Raw genomic sequence first — 23,976 nt, forward strand, 5'->3', positions numbered from 1 at the left:
ATTTGATGTGTATTCCATTTAGTTGGAATTTTTCAAGGAGCACCGCACAGGCCCCTTTTGTTCTCCTGAGCAAATGCTCACACACTGCACAAATGGAAGCACAAATCTTTCCACGTAATACCTGACACACTATAATTACATAGCAAAACTGGAACAAATAACAGCTTTAGAGATTACCAGCGTGCATTATGGAGATTCTGTCAGGGGACAGAGAGAACTTTCTGCCTTAAAACAGATGGGACTTTTAACAAAAGGTTGGTTAACTTGCTGGAGAAGAGAAATCCAAAGTCAGAGGTGAAAATAAGAAGTGAAAACAAAAACAAAAAGGCAAACAAAAGAAAATGAATGAGTAATAATTAGACTAATGCAGGATTTACCTACTTAAAGGTGTTTTTACTGCTTGTGTTGAGAGATTAAACGCTGTCAGATCTGAAGAGTCTCATTATCTGCTCAGAAGTGTATTTATACGTGTCAAAAGGATAAATGACATCTCAGAACCAACAGGTCCTCTTCTGCCCCCGCCCTCCCATATCTGGGTATGGAATCTGTAAATCACAGTTCAGCGAGTTCAGTTTTAATAATAATGATAAAATTGAATGGTGTTTATATTAAGCACATGTATGACTGGTGTAACGTTAATTGCATGGCAGATTAGGAATACGTATTTTATCAAAACCACGGGCCTGATTCTTCTTTCACTTACACCCGTTTTACACAAGTGTAACCCCTTTTGGGGCTGATTTTCCACTGCCTCCTACCTTGTGTAGTCATCTGGATCAGTGCAAAATGAATGTAAAATGTTACCAAATCAGAATGCACAAACATTTTGCAGGAATGTAAATGAGGACACCGGGTGCCAGACAGTTGAGTATCTGGCCCATTGACTTGAATGAGTCACACTCCTGATTTATAGCAGTGTAGAAGCTATTCTGGCTCTTTGGGTTTGTGTGTTTTCCCTAAACATTTCAAATACACGGTGAGCAGTTTATGCTGTATTGCAGACTGGGTTTGTTTCCATGATAATTCCAGCCCCATTTAAAATCTGCATGAAACTTCTTAACAAATTCCATTTGCTTTGCAAATTTCCTTTTTGGTCTTAATCCAGAGGTGAACTTTTTCTTAAGTATGAGCACAGTATTTCCAGCCACATTTTGGAATTATGCTAGTGGGGGAAAATACACTTTTTTCCATATGTTTGCTTTAATTTTTTTTTTTTTGCATAATCTAAAAAACTTTGAAGTTAGGAACTTCAAATTTAGGCCTGCAAATACTTACTCACCCGAGTAACTCTATGCATGTTACAATTTCTTGAGAACACTTAACTGTTTTCAGGATTGGAGTCTTAATTTCATTTATAGGTCTCATTTATGAAAAAAAGAATTCATTTGGAAGGAAATAGGTTTTTTTGATCAAAGATTATTTATTTATTAAGGTTGACAGAAACATAGAATAATGCAATGATATATAAGCTGAAATACAGCTTAGACAGCTAAAGCAATTTTAAAAAGGGAAAAAAAGGAGGACACGATTCTTAAATGGAAAAGATGTTCAAGCCTTACAATAGATTATAGTATCGTATCTAAGTAGCTCAGAATTAAATCCCAAGAGGTCTTGATAGACCTATGTGAAAGATTCACAATAATACATCCAATTGCTATGAATTTCTGCAATGCCACGTTTTGGCTGGGAGACAACTGGAAATATTGTGGGAACGGCTGTTGCTATTATTTCTGATGAAGTTCAGACATTCTGCAAACTCTAGATCTCCAGACCGCAGATAACAAGACCTAAGAACTTTTGGATGATCATTCAGAAAGGAACCTGGAAACCTTTAAAGACTGCTCAGTGTTAATCATGACATTAATTACTGTACAAGAGGTTTTAAGTATCATTCTCAAAAATCATGGTGTGCGAAAATAATTATCTGTAATTGTGAGGTTAGACATGCACTTTAAATAGCACCATGCAAACTTGTGGTAGTGATGGAAAACAGCCATCCTCTGATGACTGTTCTGTTGCCTATATGAATTGGTTGTCCCAGTCCAGCATGCAGTGGACAAGAGTCAATACCACAAAATCACTAGCACCACCTCCACAGACACCTACTCTTGACAGAGGCTGAACTGCTTAATTACCTTCCTCTCCAAAAATACTTTCCTTCTAAATCAGAATTCAGGTACATTTGGTGGGGGAATGTTGGGTCTTGTTCTCTCCCTGCATTGTCAATCCAGCATATTTTTATTAATGGATGTAAGGTGGAAAGAAAATGGATTAAAAGAAGTAACACAAGATTCATTTATGATGTACCACCAAGCCTTTGGCACATCAAAGGCAAGAGTTATGTTATCAAAATACCCTATGTCCATCAGCCCTTATGTAGCATCTAGTGCCCTTTATTACAGACACCACTTAATAGCTACCTTTCATTCTAAACACCTTGAATTAATTAGATACAACGTTTTGGAAAAAATGAGTCACCGTGTGTGACTTGGATGTGTGACTTGGCTGCATAAAGTATTAGAAACTATAGCACTGCAGTGTATATCTCTGACTGGTTGGAAATCAGACTGTTAACTGCCAGGAAACAAACTAATTTTCCATCTTTCCTATTTTTCTGATTCTGGTGAATGAAACCTCAGAACTCACAATGGCAAACATCCCATCATTATCCCCTGTAGTCTCTGAAATACACTTGTGGCCATTATTTTTCATAGAATTCCTGCTCCTGCCTATGATTCATGAAGCCATAAAAACAGCTAATGAACGGGCAGTCACGTAATTTAGAATGATGAAAAAAGAATCTCTGTGTCATTTCAATACTGTTTTCTACCCTGCTGCACCTACAGTAAGAACTTACATGTATTTGGCATGTAGGGTTTGTTGTCCCATGCCATTAATTACTGTTTATAACATCAATAATCTGTTTGCGACCAGTTATTACTGTGGATAATGCTGTCTGATTTGTTAGCATTCATTATTAAAGGAATTCTTACAGTTGTTAACCTTCCATGCTATGGAGAAGTAACACTTTCAAAAGTGACTGAGGCATTTAGGAGCTAGATCCACAAAAGGTCTTAAACTCAGCATTGCAATGAAGAATATTTGGCACCCTGCCATCCAGTGGAATCCATACTTAGGCACCCAGGCTCCCTAGACAATGCATGGGGAGAGTTAGGCACCTAAGAATGGTGCCTAAAACCAGCACATTGAGCTAAGCTAGGCAATAGAAGAGGCCAAGCAGAGGGGTGTGCCTTAAACCCCACCCCAAAGGGATTTAGGGGTCAAAATCCAGGTCAGAGGTAGGGTGACAGTACGTCCCGTTTTGGCCAGGACAGTCCCCTTTTCAAGGCCTGTCCCAGACGTCTCGACTTTTTTGACAAAAATGGGCATTTGTCCCATATGCTCTTAGCAAATGGAACAAATGCCCAGTTTTGCCAAAAAAGTGGGGTGTGCTCTCCTGAAGGGGTGCAGAAGAACATTCAGGTGGGCAAGTGGTGACAGGAGGTGCTGGGTGGTGGGGCTTGGGTGGTCAGCCCCAGCCCTGGGCAGCACGGGGCTCAGGTGAGTGGAGATGCCAGGTGGCTTGGGCCAGCTCTGCATGGGGGGCTCAGGCAAGCAGCGATGCCAGGTGGCTCAGGCCAGCTCCCTGCGGTGTCCCGTTTTTACTTTGGGAAATATGGTCACACTAGTCAGAGGGAGGTCCCTGTCTCCACTTAGGATCCACAGCCATGAACTGTAGAGTTAGGCACCTGTGCTCTTTCTCCCAAAAAACAGAAGTGGTAGTAGCTGTACTCCTTCATAACCTTTAGCTCAGTGGTTAGCACGCTCAACCGGGATGTAGGAGATCTCGGTTCAAGTCCCCCATCCTGCTGGATTTGGAACAGGGAATTGAACTCATATCTCCCATCTTTCAGATAACCAGTGGGTTCTGAGACATGCTGGGGTGGCCTTTCTCTCTCATTCTCTTCTGTTGAAGCCATGCCACTATCTGTCAATAATTAAATACTCATTGAGCGAGAAAGTGTGAGAATGGCTGTATAGCGTGGTGGTTAGGACACCTAGCTGGCCTGTAGGTGAGCCAAATTTGAGTCCCTGCTCTAGTGTCTATTTAATTATTTATACAAAGTTGAACAGTTTCAACAGGAGAGATGGATGATGTGGGTTCAAGGATCTAAATATTTGGACTTAAGCTCCTAAAGTGGCAATTAGGTGCCTAAATCCCTTTGTGGATCTAGCCTTGTAAGCCTAAATCTCATTGAAAGTCAACGGAACTTAAGAGTCAAAGTCCTGTTTTCACTAGATGGTTTTGAAAACTTCACTCCCAGTTTCCTGACATGGTAAGGGTAACTGAATGGTACAGTCCTCTAAATTGGAAAGGTTATTGTCCCAGTTAAGTGGCTAGCGTGACCAATTGAAAGAAGAGGCTATTTTAAAAAAAAGTCTTAAAAGACTGATTAAAGATTCTGATAAATGCATATCTGGATTTCAAATTCCCACCATTTTAGGGATGTTTAGCTCTGAGTTTGGACCAATATATATAGCACAGCTACCTGCTCTTCCCCTGCCGCTCCAAATAAATTTTGAGGGTTTGTGGTTCCAGATTTTTTTCTGCTAAAAGTACAAACATATAAATGATACCTACAACACTTAATATTTTTCTTTTAAAAAAATCTTTATTTGTCAACTTCTGTGTTAAACCTCTAGAGCAGTGGTTCTCCAACTTTTGTATTGGTGACCCCTTTCACACAGCAAACCTACGAATGCGACTCCCCTTATAAATTAGAAACACATTTTTTATATTTAACACTATTATAAATTCTGGAGGTGAAGCGGGATTTGGGGTTGAGGCTGACAGTTCGCGACCCTCATGTAATAACCTTGCGACCCCCTGAAGGGTCATGACCCCCAGTTTGAGAACCCCTGCTCTAGAGTATAACATTTTAGACCTATTAATCACCTAGTTAAATACCACTTAACTCCTCAGCACCAGCCAAATACCCCATTATTAAGGAGAATTTATGCTAATAATATTATCACGGTCAAGCAGCAGTCATTACCATTCACTGTGTCAAGTTTTGCTTTCAGTTGATGGAGTTATTCTAGTCTCTATGGCGGTGTAACGGAAACTGGAATCTGGCCAAGTAAGACTCCTGGGAGTTTTGCCTGAGTAAGGCTACCAGATTTGGCCCCACTGAATTACTCCATGAATTGATTCTGCTCAGTGTGTTTAATTTTTTTCATTGAGTGTTTCTTTTCTTCGACTCTCTTCTTTGTCCCCCCCCATCTCTCCTAAGAACATAGCGAATCCAATAGCAAATGGGTTAGAGCGTGTGTCTGAACCCACAATGTTAGTGCGAGTTCTAAGTTAAGCAAAACAAATCTGCCCATCTCTAGCCTTTACACTTGATGTTCAGTAGCATAAGACCCAGGTCCTGAGTCTCTTCTCACAATCCCTGGTGTAAGTCAGTAATTTAGCTGAAACTGATAAGAGTTATGCTGGCTTCATAGATCAGCCCATAGGTTTGGATAGTGGTGCTGTCTGCACTGAGTTTAGAGGAACCATGGGAGTGAGTACAGTCATGTATAATAAATAACTAGTTTTAAAATTAACACAATATCAGAATAGATATTTCCCCGAGAGCCACCCCCCATTATTTCCCTATTGGAAAGTGTCCCTACGTACTTTGTTACAGTACACTATATACATGACTCATGGCAAAAGCACTTTACATGGGCGACCGAGGAAAGGTCCTGACGATAGTGATTATGAAATACGGGTAGCTACATTGCCTTTTAATTTCACACTCTGCCTTCCCCAGAACATACGGCTCCCCAAGCTCTTTGCAGAGCAGAGTTTGTGGCATGTGGCTGCCCCCTCTGGTCTGTCATGCAGAGGGTTGTTGTGCGTGGAGGCGTTTGAGGTAGACTGCAGAAAATCAAGGGAGTCTCTGTTGCACAACGTGGTAGGCCAAGGTCAGCCCTAGGACACAGGAGGGCTGAGATGCCACCTTTAGGATACCTGAGGACCCAGTGGAATTCTTATTTTCAAGCCTAAGGCTATGAGGCTTAAACCCCCCTGTCAGCCCATAGTTGGCTAGTCCGAAACTGGGGGCAGGGTGTAACTGAGGCTCAGAGGCACTGGTTTTGTTGGCATTCATATATGAAATCAAAACCCAGTGCAATTACTAACTCGCCCTGCACAATCCTGCTGCCTCCTGTGAACATTTGCAGCTCCTCTTGCAGGAACCAGCCCAATGGGGAAATCCAGCAACCAATGTGGCAAGGTCTCAGGTAAACAAAACAGGCTTTAGTTGCTCTGCAGGTTGGGGGCTGATGGGACAGACCTGTGATAATTGAGGCTGTGCCACACATTTTGTGTTGAGTGAAAACCTTGCCTCCAAGCTGAGCCTGCTTTGGAACTTGCTGCCTTCATCAGTGGGGCAGAAGGGAGTGTTTCATATTGAATTTGAACTGGTTCCCCATATGAATCGGGCAGAGTGTTTGTTGTTTGACTCTGTATGGGGAAAATACCATTTCCAGGCATATTCCTATTTGGATGTGACTATGAACATAGCCCAGTGCACACGATGGGCCAAATTCTCCTCTTGATTACATCAGTGCCCTGTAGGTGCTTATATGGCTACCATAACTATAGTATCTTAGCGCCGTTGGCATTGCACAGCCTAGGATTGAAGCCCCAGATCCATCAGAATTTCAGGACATTGTCAGATCAGCTTTTCCTTCAATCCCTGTCTCCCTGGCATTCTCTTCATCCCAGCCCAACCTTTCCCACTCACAGACTCTCAGGCTGTTCCTTCCTCTCCCAGACAGATTCTCCTTCCCAGCCCCTAGGGTGGACTCTTATTTTCCTCCCACTCCTAAGTCCTTGATCTTCCTGCCAATGGAGGCAGCCCAGCCCAACAGGCAGCTGGCTGGCACTACTTTGGCTGAGTACTGTGTTGTTGCCTGATGCTCTGCCTCTGACTCACGGCTGCATCCAGGCCTCCTCCTTTGGCTGTGGGGTCTGAATGCCAAGTTCTTGCCCTAATCCTCTCCGGTTTCCCTTAACATGGGCAAAGCAGATCCTTGCCTAACAGGTATCCTACATGACACACAGCAGATTGTCCCGTTTTAACGCATGGTCCTACTCTGAGAAGGGTTCAGGAAAAACTGCATGCCTGTCTCCCTCTCACCTCCTCCCCACCCAAACCCCCCCAGTTCCATCAATTAAAGCCCCAGCCCCTACATTTGAAACTCCTTGAGCTACAGAATTTAGCTTCTACTCAGCTTTTCCATGGTTTTTGGGTGGCACTGCTATTGTTTCAGCCACCTGATTACAATGGCTTCTTTTTGTAAGGCTTTGGCTACAATAACCAGGTTTAACTCAACTCATAGCAGAATTATCCACTATACCCCAGTCAGTGACACCTGTGCAAGCCTTATTTCCTTCAGAGGGTTTGCACATGTGTCGCTGTGGTCCTGATTTGAAGACCATGGGCTTTTCACAGGGGATTGCATGGAAGGAAGCTTGAAGGAGCTTGTGGGACCTGGGGAAGCAGGCGGCTGGGTCTGGCATGATTAGTAGAAGGATTGTGGGGGAAGTAGGCAAGGGCAGAATTGTGAAGAGCCATGAAGGTAAAGACAAGAATGCATAGATACCAAACTGATAGGTACTTTACCTAAACTATGTAGAGAATTTGCAGGGAGGTCCAGTTAATAAGACTCCAGCACAGGAGTCAGGAAAGCTGGGTTATGTCCTGTTCTTCTTTTTGTTCCTAGCTCTGTTCTGCTGTGTGAACTTTGGCAAAGTCACTTTCCCTGGCTGTGCCTCAGTTTCCCCACCCGTAGAAGGGAGCTCCTGGGACTTCTGCACTTTTGTAAAGTGCTTTGAGGGCTATGTGTGAAATGAGCTACATAAAAGACCTAAGGATTATTTATCTTCTACATGAAGCAATCAAACAGTTTTAAAAACTCTTGAGTCCTAGTACAGTTTAGACTAGCAGCTCTCGACATTTTTGTGTAACTCCTCTGATCACGGTGTGTGGCACTCACTCTACATTTGTGTATATTCAAACTAATGCCAGAGATACAAGGAGACAGCTAGAAAAATCCCTGTGTCTGTGTGAAATGAATATTTCAGGGATGACTAATATCTCTTTACGTAAATTTACTGCCTGCAAAATGGTTTTAGATGTAACAGGATATCCCTGCACACATCACAGTCATGTCAGATCCACTGAGGTTAGGAAAAGAATGCTGTACCAGTTATCAATGAAATCTTCATTCAGTGTAAACCAGGAATGCTTTCTCATCTTGTGGTATGGCATACCAGGATAGCTGTTCTGTCTGTGGTCAGACATTCCCCTTCCAATGAACCCCAGCCCTATTTTCTAGGGGCTCTATCCAAATCTCACTGACAACAAAACAAATATTTCTATTGATTTAAATGGGCTTTGAATCATGCTCTGGGCATAGAAGAAAAGTACCACCTTGACGCCTGTTCAATCCAAAGTGCTGCTTGTTGAGGCTGCCAGTTAGTTCAGGAGTGGCAGTGATTTTTGTAACACTGACACTTGGAAAGGGACAGACAACCTCTGACTCATTTCTCAACATCCACTGATCAGCCTTCACATGACGTTAGCTTTTGGTTACTATTGGCCTGAGCTGGATTTAATCTAGTGACCAGCTCTGTATCACAACCACTCACCTTAGACACCCAGTCAGCCTGAAGCCCCCGAGTTAGCCCTCAGAGCCCCTTTTAAGACTTACACTTGTATCTGCCTTTCATCCAGGGTTCTCTAAATACTTTACCAGGTGGCTTAGTATTAGCTCCAGTTACGTGACTTTCCTGTAATTATGACACATCAGGTCAGTGGCCAAACCAGCAATAGAACCCAGGTCCCCTGCTGTAACCAAGAGAGAGTCCTGCCTTCGTAATTAATGATCTGGAGTAATATACAAGTGATTCTCATTCTGGGTCTCGGTCTCTGTGACAGCAAGAGCTGGCAGAGGTATAGAAGCGGCTCAGTCATACAGGGGTATACTTTCTTTTATTCTAGGTCATTATGTCTATTTGATTTGGAAAGCAATGCTGTTGGGAAGGGTATATAGAGGGCTGGATTAATCCATGGGGTGGAGGAGCAGTGGGGGTGGGGACGAGAGTTGGAGAGTGAACCCACCCTACACTAACTGTACAGCAGCAGCATTCTTATCCTGTGGGGCTGGGCCTTGCTCCCGCCTCCAGGTGTTGTGACCGCACAGCGCCGCTTGGGTGTGGCTCCCTGGCACCTCCATTGATTAGGGTTGCCGTGCTGGGGCAGAGGGTGGTGCTGTGGGTGGTTGGTGCCCCCTTGGTGTGGAAAGGAGGAGAAGGTGGGGGAAGTGGAGAAGGAGAATGATTTGGGGGCCCCCACTCATTTGGGCCTGAGGCACCTGCATAGTTTGCCTATGCGTTAAATTTGCCCTGGGTGTATATATATAGTAGTGACAGGCTTGTATCACACACTTCATATCTAGAGCTGGATAACCCAAAATTCATAGGTGTTTATGTCCAGGGATTTGATTTGTCCCATTAGTGAGAGTTGGGACAGCCACAGAGTTCACAGCCAGATGTGACCTACACAAAAGTTGAGGATATGTTTGGATGCAGGGGTATAGTTCAAGCCCTTCTTTAACACATAATACATCTGAAATAGTGGCTGGACCAGTCAACAGAGCAAAGATGCTATTGAATTCAGAGTGACTTGGAAGAGTTTAGCTTTTGCGTGCATCGGAGGCTTACAGAATTCAGCGTTGCAAAATGCAGTGTAACAAGGCTGGAAACTAAAAAATAAACACATGGATTATAGTCACAGTGAGTATAAAATATGAGAGGACACAGTTCAGGAACTATGGGTTTGGCAGTGGTCACGTATGCAAGCTTAGGTTTTCCAACCATGGAATTCTAAACATGTGGAAGTTGTGTGTAGTGTACTCCACTAGTGAAATCTCATTTGAATATTTTATGCCTCGCCAGTTACCAGGGTTTAAGGCCAACATTTGAGAGGGAAAAGATTGTATGCAGAGGAAGGCAGTTAAAATAATTCAAAGCTTCAAGGACCTGAAAGTCCTTCCTGGATTTACCCTGTGGAGCTTAGAATAAGGGAGACTAAGGGGAGATCTTAGAGAGGATGAATAAGATTCTAAAGACAAGGAAATGGATTGATGCCAGTAACAAGCTGTGTGACAAATGAGGTAGCCGCTCAAAATAGGTCATAGTAGGGAATTACTCTATAGCAAGAGCAATTCCTGGGAAGTTATTTGAATCAAAGGTGTGTTAAATACAGAATACGCATTGCCATAGGTGGATACAGAAATAACTGAAAGCCACAAGATGGGTGAGGTAATATCTTTTATTGGACCAACTTCTGTTGGTGAGAGAGAGAAGCTTTCGAGCTACATAGAGCTCTTCTTCAGGTCCGGGAAAGGTACGAAGAGTGTCACAGCTAAATACAAGATTGAACAGATAGTTTAGCATAATAGCACATATTCTAAGGGACCATTCATAGCTCTAGAGCAAGGCAGGGAAACCATTTCAGAACAAATTAGAAATTAGTGAACACATGCATCGGTCCATTTCTTTGCATACAAAATGTTACAGCCAATGTTAAAGTAATTCCAACCCTGAGGTAACTAAATCGACTAGTAATATCGATGTTAAAATCATCTTCTTCCAGGGTTAACAGGAACAGAGCTGTGGAGGCCGTCTGGTTTCATCCTGAGGGTCGGCTGTCCCAGCTACATTGGAATGCCTGCTGGGAGTCCCTTGCAGCACGCTGTACTGCAGGGGGATGTTTCACAACACTCTTCTCTGCAGTGACCTCTGAGGAAGGGCATAGTAGATAAGCTGTAGCGCTCATTGCAGGATATCTTTCTTCTCCTCCCCCCTTCGAGCACACAATGCATTTCCTTTCTGCTGTTTCCTATTTGGTTCAAGGGAGTATTTATTAAGTCTGGAAAACCTCTTTCAGGTTTCTATGGCTCAATAACGAGAAACATAAGAACATGGCTGTCTTAAAACCCGTGATCTTACAGTGACAGCAACAAAAAAAGCAGATGTTTTAGCTTTGTGAACTACCATTATGCAGAGTCATCTGTGTCATAGAAACACTCAGCATCTGCCTGCTTTTGTCCACATCTCTTCTCCATGTATAGCTGAGGCCAATTTACTGCAGGGGCTTCTTTAAGTTTATTTCCTTGCTTTATCTCTATTTTGTGTGTGTGTGCATGTGCGTGCATCTGCTTTATTGCTGATGAAAGGTGCTGGACTGAAAACACTAGAGACCAAAATCCACTATCGACAAAACCTGCCACACTCTGTTTCACCCCATGTGCTTCCACTCTTCCCTGGAGGAACAGCACTTTGGAGGCAAGATAGCAGTCCAGTCTCAGTAGCCCATTCAGTCCTCAGCCTCTTTTGAGGGGTCATCCAGACAGAAAGTTAATGTGCAGCAAGCAAGGGTGTGAATTTACAACCCATTAGCCACTCCACACTAAGGCCATTTCTACACTACAAAATTATGTTGACCTAACTTATGTTGGCATACAGCCTCCACAGTTATTAAATTGCTTGTGTGTGTGTGTGCACACTTGGCTCCTTGTGTCGGTAGTGTGCGTCCTCACCAGTGTGGGGCATTGTGGGTGGCTCCTGAAAGCCAGTAACAGTCAATAACAGCAATGCAGTGTCTACATTGTCACTGCGTTGACCTAATTCTATTGACCATGACACTATGCTGCTCGGGGAGGTGGTGTTAATAAATCAGCGTAGAGAGGCACTTATGGGAGCCGAATTTAAGTGAAGACACTTCCACAGGTAGGTTGACGCAAGGCAAATTATGTCTACCTAACCGTGTAGTGTAGACTGGACCTAACTCCCTGGGTGGATGCTCTGTGCACAAACAATGCCCTCGGGCAATTTAGCTTAGTACAGTTTAAAGTGTGTTAAGCTAAAGTGCACAAAGGCACTTTTAGTAAGAGTGTCCACAGAGGGAGTTAGTACAGAGTAGCCAGTGTGCTAAAAATTCACACTTTATTTTGCTGCGCACTAACTTCCTGTGTAGGCAAGTCCTGAGATTGCCTGCAAGGTTGCCCATTGGGAGCAGTGGTGCTGACATTGGGATGCAAGTTTGACTGAACCAGCAGTTTCATTTGATACAGGCTGCTGAAGAGCCCTCAGAGGGTGACAAGCTTTGGTTACTAACCCAGGCTTGCACAGTGATTTTTAAAAGCCTAGGCTTCCAAACTTTCCACTGTGGCCTTTTGTATATCAGCTTAGAAAACACACACACTGTTCTCTGTAAACATGGTTTCAAGCAGTTCCTTTGTGTGCAATTGCTGCTGTCTTAGTACTTAGTGCTCTGAGGGATCTTTCCTGGCTGCTTTAAGTTGCTATGGATTGTTCTGTCAATCAATAGAATATTTTAGACCCAACCATGAGTATATAAGATGCATCCCTGTTGGGATGATGACTAAAATTCAGCAAGAAGAGAATAAGATCCCGACTGGAGTATACAATCCCAGAGGGTGGTCTAGTTGGGCCTTCAAGCTTCAGGGGACTGAGTGGGGAGGAGGATGGGGAATGTCAGGATGAGTGAGACAGGAGGTTTTTCTTCTCTCCAGCAAAGTATTTACCCTGCATCCTGGTCACATGTTTGCATCATTTAATTTTATGCCCCACATATTTGACAGAGTCTGATCAGCAACCAGTTGTTGTTTTGGAAACCTGTGTTTCATAAACACCTTTCTTGCTTTCCCATGGTTTTTATTTAGTGTCCTTCTAAACAACCACCCGTGATCCTACACCCCCATGTAGAAATATGCCAAATGTGATCAATATAATTATAAATGAAATCCTAATAGTTTACACTTGCATACGGCTTTCATCCAGGTTCTTAAGGTGCTTTATCAGATGGCTAATTATCATCAGTTACACACTAGACTAGCAGTTTTGTGACCTTCCTGTGGTCACACAGCACGTCAGCAGCCACAGCAGCAATAAAACCTGGGTCCCCTGCTTTAATCAACAGAGAATGCTGCCTCCATAATTAGTGATCTCTAGTAATATACAAGCGATGCTCTGGGACAAGCAGGAGCTGGCGGAGGTGTAGAAACCTCTTAGTTATTCATGGATATACTTTCTCTCATTATATCTCCACTTCCACATTGTAATCCTTTGCACTTCTACAGCAGTATCCATCCAAGGACCCAAGTTGTTTTATAAATATGGGAGTGAATTTCACCCCTTAGTGCAAAGGCCAGCTCAGATTCCTATGCACCCCCTGAGTCACCGCTTCAGCATTTAAGGTGGTGTTATGTAATGCAAGTTGCCTTGTGTGTGCCCAATGTACTATGGATAAATTTGAGTCTCTGGACACTCAGTGCCATGTGCTAGTCACCACCATCTGCTGCTGCATGAAGCAGAGAAATATCAGTTCCCATTCAAAGACAGATCCTGCTCCCATCGAAGTTAGTGGGATAGGTCTCATCCTGGGAGCAGAATCCGTCCTTTCCGAAATTTCAGTTTTGCTTTAGGAAGCTGTGATGTAGATTTCCCTAGTAGTGGACGCAGTGGTTCTTAGTGAACATCTAGGAAAGAAGACAACCTGCTATCGCTCCACTTATCAAAGCTGCTCTCAGTTGTTTTACAACAGGACAGGCCAAACAAATAAATACTGAGCAAAGGAAACCCACCCTGTACCTAGTGCATTGTAATAGATAAGTTTTAAAACAAATCCAAGCAGCTCCTGGGAGCTCTTGTCTGTACACTGCTACTTTTAGAATGGTAGTCGGTGGCATTTTGGTTGCTCATATCAATTTGCTGGTATAAACTCAGGTTGGTTGTTTGTTGCTTCAGCTGAGGTGTTAGATGCTGCTCAAGTGCACTGTTCCCCTCTCTTAGGCTAGGTCTATACTACCCGCCTGAATCGGCGGGTAGAAATCGACCTCTCGGGGATCGATTTATCGTGTCCCGTTGGGACGCGACAATCGATCCCCGAATCGGCGCTCTTACTCCACCAGCGGAGGTGGTAGTAAGCGCCGCCGACAGAAAGCCGCAGAAGTCGATTTTTCCGCCGTCCTCACAGCGGGGTAAGTCGGCTGCGATACGTCGAATTCAGCTACGCTATTCACATAGCTGAATTTGCGTATCTTAAATCGACCCCCCCCCTCCGTAGTGTAGATGTAGCCTTAGTGCTGATGCAGATACAGTAACTGCCTTCCTTTATTTTCCTAGCCTTTGTTTTTGGAAAAGGGATGTAAGTAGAGTCATAGGTTTTTTTAAAGGCTGGAATGGACCATTAGATTGTCTAGTCTGACCTCCTGCATATCACAGACTATATAGAATTTCACCCATTACCCCTGCATTGAGCCCAGTAACTTCTGTTTGACTGAACCATATCTTCCTGAAAGGCAGCCAGTCTTGATTGGAAGTCATCAAGAGCTGGAGAATCCACCACTGTCCTTGGTAGTTTGTCCCAATGGTTAATCACTCTCACTGTAAAAATGTGAATTAGTCTGTCTGTAGCTTCCATCCATTGGTTCTTGTTATGCCTTTCTCCACTAGCTGGAAAAGCCCTTTAGTGCCTGGTATTTGAGATGCAGAATGATGGAGTGAGACTAGAGGCCTTTTCCTTTGATTTATTTATTGACATCCTCATTCTATTTCAGCACCTTACAAATGTTGTGTGAACCATTTTCATGAACCTTGTGAAGTAGGCAGTATTAAATCCATTTCACAGACAGGGACACTAATCATGGAGGACAACATGGTGTGTGTTTTGCCTGCATGATGGAGGTGCACAGGATTTGTCTATAGAGGGACAATACCTGTCTGTGAAAATGGTGAATGTGATGTGTGGGAGGACCGAGGTCTGTTACTGGAGTATGCCTTAACTGGACACATTTTGTAATGATTTGTGTAGGCTGAGGTTTCTTTAAAGCAACCATAACTGTTTTTTAACCAAGGTATTTTTCTTTGTGGACATTATCTTTCTAATCTAAACTGTCAGCTTTATGGTATCTACACACTGTGCTGTCACTGCCATGGTCCTGTCATAATGTTGTGTCATTAAGTAGTGCTGGAACATCAATATGTTGTCTAGCTCAGAATAAATACAGGGTCCATTTTTTATCTCTTCCAGTTAGCAGGAAGTGGAACGGATGTGTGGCAATCAGGACTCTCCCATGAAGTCTAGGCTCGGGTAGCATACTCTAGGACAGGGGTAGGCAACCTATGGCACGCATGCCAAAGGCAGCACGCAAGCTGATTTTCAGTGGCACTCACACTGCCTGGGTCCTGGACACCGGTCCGGGGGGCTCTGCATTTTAATTTAATTTTAAATGAAGCTTCTTAAACATTTTAAAAACCTTAAAAAGCAACAAAGAGTCCTGTGGCACCTTATAGACTAACAGATGTATTGGAGCATAAGCTTTCGTGGGTGAATACCCAATACGTCTGTTAATCTATAAGGTGCCACAGGACTCTTTGTTGCTTTTGTACAGATCCAGACTAACACGACTACCCCTCTGATACTTAAAAACCTTATTTACTTTACATACAACAATAGTTTAGTTATATATTATAGACTTATAGAAAGAGACTTTCTAAAAATGTTAAAATGTATTACTGGTACGCGAAACCTTAAATTAGAGTGAGAAGGAGGGAAGGAGATGACTATGCAAGAGAGGAGAGGGAACAGGAAAGTTCAAGAGAGGAAGGATGGCCAGTGGTTAACATGGGTTTATGTCTCTGCTCTGCCATAAACTTCCTGTGTGACCTGGGACAAGTCAGTCTTTTTGTGCTGCAGTTCCTCATCTGTCAAATGGGAATAATAGCAATGCCCTACCTCACAGAGGTGTTGTGAGGATACATACATCAGACTGTGTGGTGCTCAGATACTGCAGTTATGGGGACCAGGTAAGCACCTAAGATAAGATAAATCACACATGGATATGCATCCAGACATTTTAGGGCTTATCAGAATGAATCCTCTGAATTTTTTGAGATTCACGCTGCACTACTAGCCCAGGATAAAAGCAGAACTAATTAAACCATTCCAAGCTCTCTCTTGCTCCAACACTGTCAAGTACCTCCTTAATTCCCACTGAACAATCCTCAGCAATTGATCTAACAGAACATCTATTCAAGTGAATGGAAAGCAAGGACATACTTGGTGTATCCAGCCATTTTCTGGATGTTCTGAGCCAGGGAATTGTGCTGAGAGAGAGAGACACACATCTGGTACACCAGGCTTGTCGCTTATCCTGCTTACCCATGTCCATTACCACAATCAGGTGGGTGCGCCAGCGAAGAAAGTTTAATCATTCTTTATCAGAACTTGAAGCAATTTCTCTTTCCTGTTGTTTTTTAAATTATATTTCTGCTCAAGTTGAATGTTACTGCAGATGAACAGTCAGTGGTTCCCATTGATTATAGTGATTTCTGCTGGAAGGTATAGAGCTTGATCATCTTTGGCCTTCATTGAGAGAGCCAGCTAATTGGTAATAAGCACATATGCCTTCTCTAGCCGCTCTTGCTAGCGTAGCAGGTCTTATGAGCATTTATTGTGAACTTCTCTATTCTTTGAAGAGTTTTTAACTTCAAATGTAGACCTTCCAGCCCTCCTCCACCCTGCCAGGATAAAAATAAAAGTTGACTGTTTGGGAGATGCTTTCTATCCCCTTAGCTCAAAAATATAGCACTAGCCTTAGGGCTTGATTTTCAGAGGTGTTGAGCCATTGACTTCAAGTAGCATTGTGGCTTCTCTGTACTTCCGAAAATCAAGCCCTTGTGGTCTTGAGTTGCCTGAGGCAAACTGAAAAAAAAGCCTGCTTGTCACATCACAGAGCCACACCAGATAAATGGTTCCTACACGTTCTGCAGGCCAGGCAGCTGCCGATTCTGCTGATCTGATGGAGCCACTGCGGCAAAACTGGCTATGTTCTTCCTAATGGAATTTTACAAACTCTCGATCCATATTGAGGGCTGATGTTGTGTGTTTATTTAAATACAAACAAATCCAGCTTAGAATGTAAATGACATCAAGTCAGCGAGGGTTGGAAAAAACACACAGCTGGTTGATCTGCTCAGTTACTGTCTCTTTCATCATTTCATCATGAAAATCAGGCACCAGGGAGTCCTCCTTTCCTGTTACCATCTTTTGAGTTGTGGGATGAGACAGGACAGGTGACTGGAGAAATTTTTTAAGGCAGCTGCTCTATATAATTTTGGAAAATTTCCATAGAAAAGCCAAGATACTAGACATCCATTCCTGCACACCAGAATTAAGACTTAAAAGCTTATCTTCTTCAGTGCTCTCTTATGTATATTATAATGCTTGAGCTATGATGCTGTTTCTCTGGACAATTTACTGGAGCAACAAAGGATTTTTCAGATCCTTCCGGAGAGCAGAAGACCTATAGCCACACATATATTGCTGTATGATATCCTACAGCGCGTTAGATTTCGGTTAATATGCCACTGATACGGAACTTCCTGAATATGGAGGTTTTAAGGCAGATCATTACTTTTTGTCATTTATATGAATGTGGCTTTTCATTCCTGAATGTAGGTCTGATCTCTCTCTCTCACTGACGTCTATGGCAATCTTTCCAGTGATCTCACTGGAAGCTGGACCAACCCAATATGTGCACATTATGATGAGGCAGAGCCTGCAGGATGCCGACTACTCTGCACTTTCATCAACTTCAGTGGGATTGTCAGATGCTTTAGCGCTGCTCAGTATTGGGCTTTGTGTACCTAATTGCATCTCTCATAAATTTGGGGTGGATTATGCCCCAAAAAGTTTACCGGGTTTACCATTCACTGATGAGTGTCCTCTGCTATTCTTTCTGCCTGTGTGTGTGAATGTGTGTATGTTCTTTAATCAGCACATTCTGCTTACAGTTTTTCAGGGATTTCTCTCACACTTAAGGCAATCTTCTCCACTTTGTATAATTAATATTATAGCCCTTGCAGTTAAATGGTTAGTCTCTTTAGGGTCTTAAGTTTAGGGTTAATACAAATTAAATGTATGCTTTAGAAATTGTTTGGAATTGCTTAAGCAATAATCTCAGAGACGATTTGCTCCAAGTAGTTAATGAGATTCTTGTCTGATGAGGTGATTCGCCTCTAAAAGTTAACACTTTTAACAAAGCAGGGGCCCAGTGATACCAAGCAGCAGTGATCTGTGCCTTGATAGCAACTACTCAGCTGGCTTTTTAAATTATAAGAAGGTTTCTATATGAGGGTCATGACAATACTAGCGAGTCATGGTTTGAATAATTAATTTATTATGGTGCTCGAGATCTGTGGGTGGAAAGCGCCGTTGAAGCATAAAGTATATTGTTCTGATTGACAATGTTATGAGGAAGTGCTGAGAAGATGCTGTATATGGGGTGTTGTGTTGGAATGGAGCCACTTAGAGTATGAGGATTTTGTACAGCTGTGGCCTCTCAGATGTCAACACTGCGGTCAGCATCTGTATATATGCATATCCCTGCACTCTTGGCTACTAACTGCACACTGGCTTCAGTAAATCTACAGTTTGCAAATCCCTATACTCTGATGTGCTACTGTCCTGAGAACTCAACATCCAAATACCACCTTGGATGTTCATTTTATTCATCTGACAGGAGAAGAAAAAAGTCTAATGCTTTAAATATTTCATCATGAAACATTCCTGCTAGCTAAGTAATAACAGTTTCCTGGGCTGCCAGGCACTCCTGACAGCTTATACGGAACTGGGTTCAGTTCTGACTGTGTAAATCGCAAGCGCCAAGTAACATCTAACTAAAAATAGCTTTCTGTTGGGCAGCTGCTTAAAGTTCACCATTTGACCTTGCACTCACCTTTTGGTGTTGTTGTTATTGCTTTTCAGAATAAAACATGAAAATATAGTTGCACTGGAAGACATATATGAGAGTCCAAACCACTTGTACCTGGTCATGCAACTGTAAGTAATGCCATTAATTAACCATCTTGTCAAAATTGTCAGCGTTTTTGTTTGTTTGTTTGTTTCTTTAACCAAGAAGGTGAGAACAGATTAGAAGTATGTACTCATTTTGCTATAGTCTGAGGAAGACCCTGAAGATGGGTGAAGTGATGCTTAAAACACTATGGGCCAGACATTGATGCTCTTGCTGAAATTGTGTGATAATATTATTCTGTGAATAGTCTCTGTTACAGTTTCAGGGTAACTGCACCTGCATTCCCCTCCTCATGGTCTACCAAGGGCACCCACTCTAGGCTCCTGGCTCCTCAGCTGTCACCTTTCTTGGGCTGAAACCCCGGTCTCGTTCCCTGCTGACTAGGGTATTAAGGCTGCACAGCTCCCTGATTTACACTGTGACATCTCCAGCAAGCCAGACTGCCTAAAAGGCCAGTGTCTGCACTTTGCTTTCCCTCTAGAGGCTATGACCAGTGTATTGCTTGCAGTTATAAGTTACCAGATAGCTCTTTCTAAGCAAGCACATTTATTCTTAAGGTGAAAGTATTACAGACAAAACACATTAAAAATGTGAAAGAACCTGCATGCATGCTAAAAAGCTGATTAGAGGTCATCCCCAACTCCAACCTTTGGCTCTGATAGATGTTAGTCCTTCAAAACCACAACTTTATACAGCTCGTGCCTTTGATCTCCAATCTCCATGAACAGGCAATCAGCAGACAATGACCCACTCCTCAGGTTGTAGCTTCAAAAGGCTGGGTTTTTACATAACTGGGGATGGAGAATTTGCATTAACCTCTCCCTAGGTATTCCCCAGGAAATACACTTCACACTTATTGTGACCAAAGTCTATTCTTCTCCAGCACATTTTCAATATGGACCTTTGAACTCCCAGGCCTCACATCACATCTTCCCCTAAAGAGGTTACATACAATCCTGGCTTATGGCTATACGACCTATGGCATAATACATAAACTTTTCATTTTAACACAGTGTATCCCTAAAGATATTTAAACTTAATAAGGTCTCCCAAGATTATGGAAGAAATTACCATATCTGTCAGTGTCTCATTCAAATCAGTGGGCCTATTCACAGAGTAAAGTACTAGCTGGATTGTGCGAGGGGATCAGTATCAGGCCCCATATGTATAAAATTGCTACAATTCAGTTGTCTGGGAACCAAACTAGGTTAGTTTTTCTCTCTCCCCGTTTTCATTCTTCTGAAATAAAAGATTGTAAAAGCAACCATAAGAATGAGCCCTGGCTGATGTAGTCTGTACTGCGATATAGAGGATCAAAGATGATAAGCACACATGTGTGTATTTAAATATGGAAATGAGAAGATTGTACCCATTAACCAACTATGAAAGGAAATGTCTGCCTTGTCTGACCACAGTGCTCAAACAATACCAGTGGAGCAGATGAGGGGTGTACACTGAACACCTGTCCAAATATTGATCTCTCGGATGGTAGGAAAGTCAGATGGAAATCACTTACCACCACCAATGGAAATATGTATAAATATAGGCTCACCTTGACATTAGCTCTCTGAATAATATTTCTGTCCCTCCATGCCCCATTATAATCATGTAACCTTCTTATGGGGAGACAACTGTGTTGGCAACATTGAGAATTATCTCTTGATCCTGGTGTGGCCAACTCATTACCTGAACTGATACAAGCTGGAAGTATCAGAGAGGGCAAAACTAGAACTGGATGGACAAAAGACAGAAAGAAAAACATGAATGGAAAGTGTTGGGTTTGGGGTCAATGAAAGATTTCAGTAATGATTTTGATAATGCTTTGGATAAAAAAAATTGATCAAATGTAAAAATAAAAAATTTAAAAGTCAATATTTTTTGCAAAGTGTTTCAAACCAACCCACCACTTCTTGATTACTCCCCTCCATCTTTTTCATTCAAAAAATTTCAACCAGCTCTAGCAAAGAGTACATTGAAAATAAAAAGAAGAATGGCCTCTGTCCCAAAGGAGGCCCACTGGTGCAGTTTAGAATAAATGAACAGATTTTAAGGTCATTATAATCTAGTCCAGTGGTTTTCAAACTGTGGGTCGCAACCCAATACTGGGTCGTGGAATGTAAGGCACTGGGTCGTGGCGGCTCTGGTCAGCACCGCCGACCGGGCTGTTAAAAGTCCCGTTGGCAGTGCTGCCCGGCTAAGGCGGGCTAGTCTCTACCTGTTCCGACACCGCGTTGCGCCTGGAAGTGGCCAGCAGCAGGTCTGGCTCCTAGGCGGGGGGCCACGGGGCTCCACGCACTGTCCCCACCACGAGCACCGGCTCTACACTCCCATTGGCCGGGATTCAACATTTTGCTTTTCAAAACCTGGTTTGGAAACCCTGAGTTGAAATCAAAATGTCCTCCTACTTACATAAAGCTATGAATGTTCCAGTTCTCAGTCAGCTGGATCATCCCAGTGCCAGATATATTTAATATTATTTATTATGATAGCACCTTGGAATCTAACCAAAGATTGGGGACTCACTGTGCTAGGTCCTGTACAAAGAAGACAGTCCCTGCCCAGAGTACTGCAGGGGAAGCTGCAAAGGAATATCAGAGTCCTAAAAATTCCAACAAACCAAGTGAATTTCTCCAAATATCAATTTTATGACCAATTGTCTAAGAATACTGGCTTTTGTTTAACTTCTTTAGTAAAATATCAATTATTATTATTATTTATTAACTTATTTAATTTCAGGCAAACCCTGATTTTCCAAACGCCACATATCTGAATCTGCATGTTGCCAGAAATTTGTGTCTTGCCCTGAATCCAAATTTTTATTTAATCCAAAATCCATTATTCTGAAATTGTGATTTTAAGGCTTCAGACATTCACTACTATTTCCGTGAAACTGGAGTTCACCTGTTTTCTCTGTTATTGGTAACCTGCTAAGGGACCGTTTGGGCTGAAATTAAGAGGAGGAAAATTGAATCTGAATATCAGGAAAGACTTCTCCAGTGTGAGATCTCAGACCCAAAGAAGTAGTGGAAGCCTCATAGCTCAGGTTATTTAAAAGCAGTCTGGACAAAGCACTAGAAATATCTCATAGAGAACAATTCCACACTATCAAGGAGATAGATATTCCCCTTGTCTGAATTCTAAATTTTTATGGGCTTGTCTTCACTGCATTAATAGCTCAAACTATAACTTGAGTTTTGCCCTAACCCAGCTCCCTTACACACAGTATTGTCTTTAGCTTAAATTAGGTCACTGGTTCTCAAACTTCTGTAGTAGTGACCACCCCACCTTATAAATTAAAAACACATTTTTTATATTTAACACTATTATAAATGCTGGAGGTGAAGTGGGGTTTGGGAGTGGAGGCTGACAGCTCGTGGCCCCCCACATAATAATCTCACAACGTCCTGATGGGTTACAATCCCCCATTTGAAAACCCCTGAGTTAAGGGGTGCTTTATACTCCTGCCAGCTGACCTTCTTGGGTGGGTTGAAGTTGGGGTGCTGCTGACATTGGAGCTGGTAATGCAGTAGGAATGCAGCAGCTATAGTTACAAGAACTCATGGGATGCTAATACAATCACTCTGTTAATCCAATCACTCTGTGAAGCTCCAGTGTTGTTTGCAGTGTGGTCATCACCCTCACTTGTTGGAATAGAGTATCTTGAGTATCCTAGCTCAGGCTAGCTGTTGCAATGAAGAGGGGCCCTCTTACATGTTTCTGTAGTTTAGCTATAACTTGGCATGCCAGGGGGATATTTATCAATGTACTTTTCTTCTCATTCATAATTTACCTCTTCATTCTGTAGCAAATTTTTTCTTCTTGTTATTTAAATATTTGTAAAACAGGTTGACTGGAAGTTGGATTTTAAGGACCTCAGCTGGGGTAATGAACACAGCTCCATTAAGGTGCATTGGAGCTCCACTGAAACCAATAGAGGGTGTAGCACTAAATATTTCCTTCAGGTAGAATGAAAAGTTGCTGCATGTGTTCTGATTGCTATACACTAGACTGAAATTAATCCTGTATTTCCTGTCTGTTAAAATATGAGGAAAAATCCTATAGAAATTACTAGATCTTTTTATTGCCCTTTATCCCAGGTACTTGCTGCAAGTCAAACAAAGCCAGACTGGTTCTGGCTCTGCATAGGATACAGCAAGGAAATACTCTTCTTCCAGCACTCCGTGGGGAGAGGGTCAAATCACCCAAGGGGGGAGGATGTAGATAAGTATTCAGCCCTGCTGTGTGCTGGCCCATAGCATGAACTTCTGAAAGTTTGGCATTTAGGACTGGAACGCCACTAAGTTCCTAAGAATTAAGATCAATTTAACATGCCCCATTTCCTGGATTCCATATAGGAAGATTTACACATGATGTTTCCTAGGGAACATCAACTTGTTGCTACAATAGCTCAGATTCATTATGTTGAGCCAGGCACCCATTTGATTACATCTCTGCCTAATTTGTTATTTATATTTCTTGTGTTTCTTAGCTTGTAGTCTTCATTTATCTCTTGCCTTGAAAAAGCCAGTCCTACTATGTTTTACTTTTATTTAAAACCTCCTTTGTTTGGAGGAGCAGCGTATAACTTCAGCTATACTCTGGGAAAGGGCATTTTGATTAAAATAGAGACAATCGGAGGGAACATTAGAGCCATAGATAGTTTCCCGGCAGAAAGGTCTTTTTCCTCTTTGTGAGAGATCCAGAGATCCCCCTGCGTTGGGAGGATTCAATGTCTGAATATGAATCTGAATTTGGTGGCTGGCCTTTATTTCTGATAGACTATAACGAAGGCAAATCTGAGCACCTCCACACTTTGTGGTGGTTGAAATCTAGATCTAAATTTTGTAGCTTGGATAGGGTTACCATATCTCATAAATAAAAAAAGAGGACCCTCCACGGGTCATGGCCCCGCCCATTTCCCCACCCCCTAGCCCCGCCCCAACTCCGCCCCTTTCCCCACCCTAACTCCGCCTCCTCCTCCCTCCCACTCCCAGCCAGGGGGAAAGGGCTGCC

The 23,976-nt window shown here is 42.7% G+C and overlaps 1 protein-coding gene across 1 annotated transcript in view; it reads left to right on the top strand.

Moving 5' to 3' along the window:
• Window positions 1–23,976, top strand: part of CAMK1D (calcium/calmodulin dependent protein kinase ID) — a 349,263-nt gene that overhangs the window by 188,765 nt on the left and 136,522 nt on the right. The window contains exon 3 of the mRNA XM_034764971.1: window positions 18,915–18,989. Coding sequence (XP_034620862.1) covers window positions 18,915–18,989 — 75 coding nt within the window. The remainder of the gene's footprint in view (window positions 1–18,914; window positions 18,990–23,976) is intronic.

The sequence above is a fragment of the Trachemys scripta genome, chromosome 1 (genome assembly GCF_013100865.1).
Source record: "Trachemys scripta elegans isolate TJP31775 chromosome 1, CAS_Tse_1.0, whole genome shotgun sequence".
Classification (NCBI taxonomy): Eukaryota; Metazoa; Chordata; order Testudines; family Emydidae; genus Trachemys; species Trachemys scripta.